Below are 12,129 nucleotides of genomic sequence, written 5' to 3' on the forward strand. Positions count from 1 at the left end.
TCTCTCATAAAATATTCATTTCAGTTCAATTCAGCTTTAATCAGTTCAGTTCAGTTCAGCTCCAATCAGTTCAGTTCAATTCAGTAAATGTGAATAGGCCCTAATTCTCTAACAGTCCAATTATGCCAAATACAAAATTAATAATACCAAAATAATTTCTCCACATTTTGGTCATTGGACCTAGCTTATTACTTCGTATTATAATTATTCTAAGGAAGTAACTAAGATCTAAATTATGTCGTGATTATTCCAAATTAAAGAGAAAGAGGAAGAATGACTAACATACATGGTTCGTAAATTACTTCATTCATTGCCTTATATTTTTTTGAAAGATTCATTGCCTTATAAACTCCCATCTTATTCAAAAATAAATAAACTCCCATCATGCTTTATTGCTTGTACGTAGCTATTCACCTTCAACTTAGGCGAATCTTACATTATTTCCACTGCAAAAGTTAACCTGATGAAACTTCAATCATGAATTCATGATTGCCTTTTTCTCACTTTAAATCCGAACCCCAAAAATCAGTAAAATGGGTAACAATTTCTGGGCAAATTACTGTGGAAATTCAGCCTACCCATATGAAAATTTTGGCTCATTTTTTGCATCAACAATTCATCCAAATTCATGTATAAACCACATCATAGTAATCTCCATTGATTTGTTGCTCATTTTGTTATTTTTGTTCATCATTTTATCCACCCCTACAACCAAGAATACAACTTCTGCATTCAAATGTTTTTCTGCTGCTGTAAATATTGTTCTGAGTTTAGCATACTTAATTTTGGGTTTATGGGTTTTGGAAGACAATATAAGAAGTGAAAAGACTATTTTGCCCCTGCATGGATGGCTGGTTCTGCTCTTTCAGGGGTTCACTTGGCTGTTTCTGAGTCTGATTCTGAGCTTCAGAAGATCATTTGGTATATGTTTCACCTTTTCTGGACTATATGCTGCATTTTTATTTGCAAATTCTGTTTATGATGTAGTTGTTTCTAGGAGAGTGAGACATGTTAAGGTTGTGCTTGATATATTATTGCTTCCTGGAGTTGTTTTGTTACTATCCTGTGTTTTTAAAGAGCATATTAATAACCAAGAATCTGAATCAGAATCAAAAGTTTGTTTACATGAATCTAGTGTACCTTTGCTTAATAATGAAGATGTTTATAGCACTGATGAAAATCAAAGTCTGTTTTCGAAAGCTGAATTCTTCAGTAGAATGTCATTTTGGTGGTTAAATCCACTGATGAAATTGGGAAAGGAGAAAATTCTTGTGGATGAAGATATTCCTAAACTTAGGACTGCTGATCAGGCAGAAACCTGCTATCGCGATTTTATGGAGAAATTTAGCAATAGGAAAGAAAAAGAATCAAGTTCCAATTTTCCTGCTGTCATATTTTCCTGGCAATGGAAAGACATTATGATTTCTGGGGCTTTTGCATTGGTTAAGGTGCTTACTCTATCAACTGGGCCTCTTTTTCTTAAAGCATTCATTGATATAGCTGAAGGGAAAAGGGTCTTTAAATATGAGGGCTATGCAATCACTTTTCTGCTTTTATTCACAAAAAGCTTAGAATCATTGTCAGAGAGGCAATGGTGTTTTAGGACTAGATTGATTGGACTCCAGATAAGATCGATGTTATCTGCAGCTGTTTATGCCAAGCAATTCAGACTCTCGAATGATGCTAAAACGAGTCACACTCCTGGTGAGATAGTGAACTATGTCACGGTTGATGCTTACAGAATTGGTGAATTCCCTTTCTGGTTTCATCAGATATGGACTGTGGTTCTCCAAATGTGTATTGCTTTGGTGATCATTTACTACTGTGTTGGGAATGCAACAATTGCGGCATTAGTGATTGTTGTTATTGCAGTACTTGGAAACTCTCCCTTAGGTAAATTACAGCATAAATATCAAACAAAGCTTATGTTAGAACAGGATAAAAGGTTAGGGGCCATAACTGAAGCCTTGGTGACAATGAAGGTGCTGAAAGTATATGCTTGGGAAAACCATTTCAAGAAAGGCATCGAAAACTTGAGGGAAATTGAGTTCAGGTCACTAGCAGCTGTGCTTCTACAGAAAGGGTACTATATGATTCTTTTCTGGTCATTTCCAATACTGATGTCGATAGCTACATTTGGGGCATGCTGTTTTTTAGGAATTCCTTTGGGTGCTGGTAATGTTTTTACATTTTTAGCTACATTGAGAATAGTTCAGGAGCCTGTAAGGTTAATCCCGGATGTTGCTGGAGCATATATACAGGCAAGTGTATCATTAGACCGAATCATAAGGTTTCTTGATGCGTCTGAATTGCAAAATCAACATATCCAGCAGAGGAAGGAAGGGAAGGGGCTAGAGAAGTCTATAGATATCAGAAGCACAGCAATTTCATGGGATTTCTCACTAAAGCCAACCCTTAGAAATGTAAATCTACTTGTCAAACCTGGAGAGAAGGTAGCCATTTGTGGAGAGGTTGGAGCCGGTAAATCCACACTATTGGCAGCCATTCTTGGAGAAGTTCCAAGCATTGATGGTACTGTAAGGCCCTATTCTCTTTACTGTTATTATTTTTTTATTACTCGTAGTTCTTACTGAGTTTTATATAATAAAATTAGGATTCAGGATTTAATCAAACAGCTTCTGATTTTTTTACTAAATTATTAATGCGTGTATGTTGTGTAAACAGCACTCTAAGCTAAGTGAGATTCAATTACTGATTGGCTTCTGGAATTTCAGGTGCAAGTTTATGGAAAGCTTGCCTATGTCTCTCAGACAGCATGGATTCAAACTGGTACTATAAGAGATAATATTCTGTTTGGTTCTCACATGGATCATCAAAGATATCAAGACACACTTAAAAGGTGCTCATTGGTAAAAGATATAGACATGCTTCCATGTGGTGATCTCACAGTAATTGGGGAAAGAGGAGTTAACCTCAGTGGTGGACAGAAGCAACGAGTGCAACTAGCACGCGCCTTGTATCAGGATGCTGATCTTTACCTCCTGGATGATCCATTCAGCGCTGTTGATGCTCACACCGCGACTAGTCTATTCAATGTGATAAAAAAGAAGCTCCCTATCCCTTTGCTTAGTTATAGTAAAAACAAACCTTTATTGCTTAACTAACTTGAACATTTTTTGCAGAGATATGTCATGGGAGCTCTGGCAGGAAAGACTGTCCTGCTAGTCACTCACCAAGTTGACTTCCTACCTACATTTGATTCTATATTGGTTAGTTTTAAATAAGTTTATATCTTTCGTTGACAATTGTTCCATCTTATCCTCAGCTCTAATCTACAGAAAGATAAAGAAAATACGTGGAAACTAAAAAGACAAATGAACAAACTAAGGAGAAAAGATATATAGTTTTCCGATTTAAGCAAATGATCTTGTATATGTATCTTTTTTTTTTTCTTTTGCAGTTGATGGTTGAAGGTCAGATTATAAAGTCAGGCACTTATGAACAATTGATGACTTCAAGCCTTGAGTTCCAAAATCTAGTCAATGCGCATAACAACTCAGTGCAGTCTGACAATTGTAAAGAGAGATCTCTACCAAGTTTGAAAAGTGATGAAAGAGATAGCTTCAATCAGGACAAAGCACATGCGTCTTTAGGTGATCAATTGATTCAGAAAGAAGAAAGAGAAACAGGAGACAAAGGTTTTAAGCCGTATATACAGTACCTTAGTCATGGAAGAGGTTTCTTATACTCATCCTTGGCAGTCTTAGCCCATATCTTATTTCTTCTTGGGCAGTCTATACAAAGTTATTGGTTGGCCAATAATGTTCAAAATCCTGGTGTTAGTGAAGTGAAATTGGTGACAGTGTACTCAATTATAGGATTAAGTGTGGGAATTTTCTTGCTCGTAAGATCATTTTCTATTGTTTTCCTGGGTCTTGACACATCACGATCAATATTTACTACTTTGCTGAACTCCCTTTTTCGAGCACCAATGTCCTTTTTTGATGCCACTCCCCTAGGAAGGATACTAAGTCGGGTAAGATTATTAATCTATCTCTAAGCAAAGGTTGAGCATTCGTTGTCAATTATGGAAGGCTAACCTTTTATCTTATATTTTCCTGTAGGTATCTTCAGACATAAGTATCATTGACCTTGATGTAGCCATGATGGTAAGCATGGCCCTAGCGTCTACACTAACAGCTTTCTTTAGCTTTGGTATCTTGGCTATCGTGACCTGGCAAGTCTTGCTTATCATTGTGCCTGTGGTGTATCTAACTATACTCTTACAGGTACCTCCAAATCTTACACATTAAATTTGGAAACTATTTTCTGGTATATTCTGAAAAGTTCTAGCAGGAGTTTATGATCCTGTTATGATACTAAAACTTGAATTTAATTACATTACATGTATACAGAATTACTATTTTGCATCAGCAAAAGAGCTGATGCGAATTAATGGAACTACAAAGTCCACAATAGCAAGCAATCTTGCAGAGGTCATTTCAGGAGCCACCACAATACGAGCTTTTGGCAAGGAAGATCAATACTTCTCAAAGGCTGTAGAGCTTATAGACAACAATGCCAGCCCTTTCTTCCACAATTTCTCTTCCAATGAATGGTTGATACAACGCTTGGAGATGCTATGTGCAGTTATTCTCTCATGCTCCGCTCTTGCCCTGACTCTGCTTCCTTTTAGTGAAACCAACTCTGGTTAGTTTCTCACCTCCCAAAACAACGAAAACAGATTGGTTAACCTTTGCTATTTTGTTAATTCTTTTATTACATTTTCTATTTGATGATGTTCTTGTGATAGGATTTATTGGGATGGCACTATCCTATGGTCTCTCCTTGAATATCTATCTTGTGAGTTCTGTCCAAAACCAGTGCATGCTAGCCAACATGATAGTTTCAGCCGAAAGGTTGGAGCAGTACATGCACATCCCTGAAGAAGCATGTGAAATAATTCAAGAAAATAGACCTCCTCCTAATTGGCCTGATGTGGGGAAAATTGAATTCTGTGAATTGAAGGTAAACTTGAGCCTACACTTATATATAAGTATATATGCTTTATAACTGCCAGAATATAGCTTTCCGAAAAATAAAGTGTGATAGTTAACAGGTTAAATATAGACCCAATGGTCCACTGGTTCTTCAAGGAATTAACTGCATCTTTGAAGGTGATAGCAAGATTGGGATCGTTGGGAGAACCGGAAGTGGGAAAACAACCCTTATCAGCACTTTGTTCCGTTTGCTGGAGCCTTCCGAGGGAAAGATCATCATAGATGGAATAGACATTTGCACCATTGGGCTTCATGATCTTAGATCTCACCTTAGCATAATTCCTCAAGACCCAACACTTTTTAGTGGCTCAGTTCGCCACAATCTAGACCCATTGTCACAGCATACAGATCAGGAGATCTGGCAGGTGATGTGCATTTAAAGCATACATTTTCATATTTTTCAGTCATCTCCTAAATTTAGTTTTAAGGTGTAAACAACAAAGCTATAGTTTCCCATTCTGACTTGCAAGTGATTCTTCTACATGTGTTAAAAGGTTCTTGAGAAGTGTCATCTCCGAGATGCTGTTCAGGACAAAGAAGGCGGCCTAAACTCCTCAGGTATCACCAAAAAAGAAAAAGTAACGGCATTTCCATTTTCAATGAGTAGATGTAGTAATGGTGATTTGGTATGCAGTTGTACAAGATGGATCAAATTGGAGCATGGGACAACGACAATTATTTTGTCTAGGACGAGCCTTACTGAAGAGGAGGAAGATACTAGTTCTAGATGAAGCTACTGCATCCATTGATAACACCACCGATGCAATCCTCCATAGAACCATAAGAACAGAATTTAGTGACAGTACAGTTGTTACAGTGGCACATAGAATACCAAGTGTAATGGATTGCACACGGATTCTAGCTATTAGTGACGGTGAGTTTCTTCTTATTTCTTACGAACCGAACGCCTTACTTATGGACAGATGAAATATTTCGGAACTAATGAAAAGTGTTATATTTTACACAGGGAAAGTAATAGAGTTCGACGAGCCAGCAAAGCTCATAAACAAGCATGATTCATTGTTTGGGAAACTCGTTAGGGAGTACTGGTCATATGCTGAAAATGTGAGTATGTACAAAGATCAGCTGCACTGAGCTTTGTCTATTAGTTCCAAGTTTCTTGTAACGTATGTGTGCTGCTCGGGCGTTACACCGGGTTACTACTTTGATTAAATTGTTTCTTTTGAAATATGTTATCATCTTTTTTGACAAAATGAAATATATTATCATCAGTTATGTATGTTATGCATAAATGTTAAAAATAATGTTACTAATTGATAAAGAATATAGATTGATAATTTTTAACACTCTATTGTTTGTGAAATGTTGATTTTATTCCTCTTAGGGGGCGTTTGGTTCACGAAATATAGGTATGAGGTATGGGTTTAGAATGACTAAAACACATACCATATGTTTGGTTGTCAAAAATATGAATTTCAAACCCACACCTCAAACCCATGAGGTATGGGGTTTAGAAACCTTTTGGGGGAGGTGGGTTTGGCTCATTCCATTCCCTTAGGTATCAAATAAAGGAGAGAATAGTGAGATATTCCATTCCAGAATTAAACCAAACACATGGTATTAAGTATCAAGTTCCAACCCGATACCACCTTAACCCCATTCCTGATTCCAACCCCATACCACTCTGTGAACCAAACGCCCCCTTATTATTATTTTTTTTCAAACTGCTTATCTCGTATTTCATTTTTAATTGATGCATGTCATTTATAGTTATATTTATATGTATAGATGACATCAATTGTTATTGGCTAAGGTGGTAAGGAAGTAGTAACTTTTCAAAAGCTTCATAATTAATGCACAGTTGCATACACAGTGTCTTCATTATTATATTTGGAATTATAATTGAATCTTTACACAAGAGTTTTGATTTTGAGCTTATATAATTTTGATTTAACATTCTACGAGACGATATCAATCTTACTGTATACTAGTATCTAATACTTTGTAAATTGTTTCAATTGTTCCATTTTCTTTTTAGGAAACTTTTAGCAATATATATATATATATATATATATATATATATATATATATATATATATATATATATATATATATATATTGTTAAAAGTATAAAACAAAGGAAGTGTAATCTACAACTCCCTTTGTGCTTAAAAAATTATTCCTCAATTTTTCACCTTAAATTTATCAACTAAATCTTATTGTGATATTACTATACACTATATATATGTAAATTCATATAACTAAAGTTATATGCATATAGAGACAAAATAAAGTATTGTATAATAGTATCAATTACTAGCTTTTATATGCGTGTGCGTACTTCAAATTAATCAACAATTTATAGAAGCAATAGCTAACATGAGTATCTCGCCAGCTTAGTGGTTAGGATAAGTTGGTGAAGTTAAATGTTCTCTATGGTCCTAAGGTTCGACTACCATGTTTACCAATTTTCTTTTATTTTTTTTCCTTCCCTGTTTTAAAAATTAGTAACCATTTACGTAGTATATATCGATAATAACTACAAAATGCTTCCTTTATAAATTCTTTTTTTTACTACCATATAGTTGTAGTAGTAATGTAGTATATAATCATAGAAGTATTATTTTACATTGAGGTTTTTTTTTTTTTTTTTTTTTTTTTTTTTTTTTTTTTTAAATGGAATTTTTACATTGAGTTTAACTTATTATAAGTTTTTTTCAACAATAATTAAAACTAGATTATTTGGTCAAAACTTTTTTTTTTTAAAATGATTATTTGTTCATATATATATATACTATAGGGCCCCAATTTATTATTTCGCCCTAGGCCCCCGAAATCTCAGAAACGGCCCTGAATTTATATATGGTGCACATAATGATTGAGAATTATGATTGTTTTATTTAGCTACAAGTATGCCACTAAAATTTATAATATCGATTCAATTGTCTTAGCGTACTTTTCAATAATGTGTAGGTGGTACTGTTCATGGCGGTGAAGGCAGATTGAAGTTATCACGCAAGGATATGTTGAAAAATATTGATAATGGAAATGGATCTATTAAAGTAGAGCTTAATATTTGCGAGCCACAAACTCGTGGTGGACGAAGACAATATTGTTGTCTTGAATTCAAATGTTAAGATGATCCACAACAATGTTGTGATGATTACAATAATGGTGGTTGTATGAAAAAGCTCTAGATCTAGAGCATTGATATTTATATAAGTAATAGTAATCCTTATCCTTTTAATTGACAAAAAAGCTATCATATGTATTTTTTTTTTGTTCTTGAATGAATAAACAAAGACTTTTTATGTACTGTCTCCATGTTTTTAGTTAACATATTTTTTTTATTACGCTGACCATCGCAAAATTTTAACAATTAATATCTCTAATTAACAACATTGTTAAAAATATAAACAATATAATAAAACAATATGTGAGTTTAATTTTATTTAAAAATTAAATTTACACAAACTTATATGGGCCAATAGATACAACAACATATTACGATACATGTACAATAATAATATAATTTAAAGCTACATACCATTTTGGATTTGTAGTTGATAAACTGTGAGTTATGACATAAATAAACTGTGAGTTATGACATAAATTTGTAATGTTATGATTCGAGCGTAAAAATTTAAGGTCTCGAAATATTAATTCTTTTTTAATTAAGTAGTAAAAGTATTTTTATCACGCACGTCTAGTAATTATTTCAAAATTATAGGTGTCGGACTTCTATAAGCCCCAATGAAGATCCTCCCATGGCTACAAGTATGTCATTAAAATTTATAATAGCATACAACTAATTTTTCAATAATGTGTAGTTAATGTCAACTATTCTGAATAAATCAATTATTGTAGAGTCCATTTTCTAATCATCATGTCATATTTATAAATAAATCAAGATGTCCATTGTTATTAAAAAGTTGTAGATACAATTTGTCACCTGCCCATGAACATTGTGCTATTCAATGGTTCACACAAAAACGCAATACAATTTGTGAGATATGGAAAAGGTGAATGAAATTGTGTCGTCGTCGTCGGAAAGTTTGGTGGATTTGGAAATGGGTGACGACGATGTAGTGGATGAGGGGGCGAGGAGGATTTTATTGCTGATGATAGCGAAACAATGTAGGATATGTCATCGCAAGCGAGGCCGCTGTGGTTTCATTGATTTAGGTTGTTCGTGTAGAGGGGTTTGTCAGCTGCCCATGAACATTGTGCTAATCGATGGTTCACACAACAACGCACTACAATTTGTGAGATATGCAGCTCAATAGCTCGCAACGTGCATATCCAATTAGCAAGACAAACAAGCGAGACACCTTCTCCACCTCCTCCACCTCAAGCTCAGCATTTCTGGCAAAGCATTAGTTATGTACATTTTATGATTTTGTGTATGGATTTAGTCTTGCTGTCTTGGCTATACTACTTAACTCATAGTTATTAATCCTTAACCCTTTCTATAAATATGAGCAACATCCTTACTGTTGCTTATGAACAATACTTGCTTCACTGTAGCTTATGAACAGCGCCTTTCCATATATGTCCTTGTAAGAGGTTGGTTGCTACTATGTTCTGCCTTCCACTCACTGTTGTAATTACTTTTCTTTTTTGGCCTGTTTAACAAGCCCATATGACAAGTCAATTGAGGTTATTGCTTTTGTTATTAAGGATATATTGTTTTTAGTTAACATATTTCTTTTATTACGCTGGCCATCGCAAAATTTTAACAATTAATATCTCTAATTAACAACATTGTAAAAAATATAAACAATATAATAAAACAATATGTGAGTTTAATTTTATTTAAAAATTAAATTTACACAAACTTATATGGGCCAATAGATACAACAACATATTACGGTACATGTACAATATATGTACAATATATGTACAAAAATAATATAATTTAAAACTACGTATCATTTTGGATTTGTAGTTGATAAATTGTGAGTTATGACATAAATTTGTAATGTTATGATTCGGGTGTAAAAATTTAAGGTCTCGAAATATTAATTCTTTTTTAATTAAGTAGTAAAAGTATTTTTATCACACACGTCTAGTAATTATTTCAAAATTTTAGGTGTCGGACTCCTACAAGCCCCAATGAAGATCCTCCCATGGCTACAAGTATGTCATTAAAATTTGTAATATAGCTTCAATCATCTTAGCATACAACTAATTTTTCAATAATGTGTAGGTAATGTCAACTATTTTGAATAAATCAATTATTGTAGAGTCCATTTTCTAATCATCATGCCATATTTATAAATAATAAATCAAGATGTCCATTTTTATTAAAAAGTTGTAGATACAATTTGTCAGCTGCCCATGAACATTGTGCTATTCAATGGTTCACATACACAAAAACGCAATACAATTTGTGAGATATGCAGCTCAATAGCTCGCAACGTGCATATCCAATTAGTAGGGCAAACACCTTCTCCACCTCAAGCTCAGCATGTCTGGCAAAGCCTTAGTTTAGTACATTTATGATTGTGTGTACGGATTTAGCCTTGTTGTCTTGGCTATACTACTTTACTCATAGTTATTAATAGGCTGAAAGTGAATATGATCTTCTATTTTATTTTTTTATTTTTATTACTTTTGTAAGAGCTTTTGATGATGTTCTAGAATTTTTGATTCGTTCTGGTAGAAGTATCCCTGTAGAAAGCTTACGAATTCTTCTCCTGATGGAACCATGGGATGGGTAAGCTCTTATAATATGTAGTAAAGTTCCAAATATCCTTCCTGCTGAGTGCTGCGATGCTGCCATTACCTCGGAGCCACATTGGATTATAACCACAGTGAACAAGGCAAGTGAGGATGTCAGGATGTGTTTGATCACTTTTGGATTTCTTTATCATGTTTATGTGTCGGTACGAAGGTTACAATTACAAGTCTCAGTTCATTGTTTAACAACCGACTTCAAATGCAATCCAACTGATGGTGCAGGTTGACGTTTAACGTTATCTGTATTTTTTGGACTTCAAATTTAATCGAAATGATGATGCAGGTTTATCTTTTCATCAATAGTACCTGAACGTGTTTTTTGGGTCCTGTTTATCTCAGATATCCTTACTTGATTTTCAATTCACATTCAATGTTAGATGATGGGCTGATTGGCTTAATTGATTTTCAAGTGTGATTCAGTCATATGACAGTTGGGCTGATTGGGTGAAATGATTTTATAGTGCTTGAATCATCAATCATGATGAAAACTTAAATGTGGATATGCCTACTGGGTTTTGGGTACAAATTTTTATTGGGATACTATCACTGGATAGGCCGAAATGTAAGTATGTAATCTTGGGCTACAATTAAGGTGGACTTGATGATTAAGATAAGGTTTGATGATATAACATCCACAAAAGTAGTTGGGTTATTATGAAAGGGAAATTCACTAAGTTACTTATAAGAACCCAATACAAATATGTGGGTGACAATGACAAAATAAGCCCAAAACTATGCAACCCACTATGAGGAATGGTGTGAGACTGTGAGGCATATTCTTAGCTGCATGCTTACAGCCGGAAAACGCACCTACTACCTCAGTTACATGATATTATTTTGGGTTTTTCTATATAGTAACTCTGTTATTTTCACTTTTCTACGTTGTGCCCCAACATATATCTCTTTTCACATTGTAACTCCAATATACTTTGTTTCCATACGATAACCTTGCCGTTATCCTGCCGTTAAAAATTTTCCGTTAGAAGGGTCCACTATCAATTTTTTAGTATTTTTGTATCGATTTGCGCGTTAGAAAATGTTCCGTTTTAAGGTCTTGGGGAATATTTTAGCTCTTAAAGGTCCAAATTGAGCTCAGATTTGGCAAAAAAAAAAAAAAAAAAAAACGTAAGTGCCTCGTTTTGCTTATTACGAAGTGTCTCGATTTACATGTTTACATTTTAATACACAAAACAAGGCACTTACAATATTTTTTTGAACTTTCTCGATTTGTGCGTTAGAAAATGTCTCGATTTACGTAAGTGCCTCATCGTATTAACATGATTGAACATTTAATGATACAAAATTGAACATTTATATATATAAAAATGAACACTTTATACGTGATTCAAAATCCGAAATATTATAAAATGACGTCATAGTGGTGAAAGGAAGTGTAGGTAAAAAT

The 12,129-nt window shown here is 34.1% G+C and overlaps 1 protein-coding gene across 1 annotated transcript; it reads left to right on the forward strand.

The window, feature by feature from the left end:
• The first annotated feature begins 283 nt into the window (after positions 1-283).
• On the forward strand, positions 284-8,067 carry LOC145597649 (ABC transporter C family member 10-like). The gene is made up of 12 exons (XM_081653864.1): positions 284-2,537; positions 2,736-3,056; positions 3,144-3,230; positions 3,422-3,997; positions 4,086-4,250; positions 4,377-4,671; positions 4,775-4,989; positions 5,081-5,386; positions 5,516-5,579; positions 5,656-5,895; positions 5,989-6,086; positions 7,956-8,067. The coding sequence occupies exons 1-12, from the start codon at positions 534-536 to the stop codon at positions 7,986-7,988; spliced, it is 4,404 nt and encodes a 1,467-aa protein (XP_081509990.1). The 5' UTR covers positions 284-533; the 3' UTR covers positions 7,989-8,067.
• The last annotated feature ends 4,062 nt before the right edge of the window (positions 8,068-12,129 follow it).

The sequence above is a fragment of the Chenopodium album genome, chromosome 20 (assembly GCF_948465745.1).
Source record: "Chenopodium album chromosome 20, dcCheAlbu1.1, whole genome shotgun sequence".
Lineage (NCBI taxonomy): Eukaryota > Viridiplantae > Streptophyta > Magnoliopsida > Caryophyllales > Amaranthaceae > Chenopodium > Chenopodium album.

Coding starts and splice junctions, on each gene's coding strand:
- LOC145597649 (XM_081653864.1), top strand. CDS start 534: ATGGGTAACAATTTCTGGGCAAATTACTGTGGAAATTCAGCCTACCCA. Junction 3,998..4,085: donor TAGGAAGGATACTAAGTCGG/GTAAGATTATTA, acceptor ATTTTCCTGTAG/GTATCTTCAGACATAAGTAT. Junction 4,990..5,080: donor TTGAATTCTGTGAATTGAAG/GTAAACTTGAGC, acceptor GATAGTTAACAG/GTTAAATATAGACCCAATGG.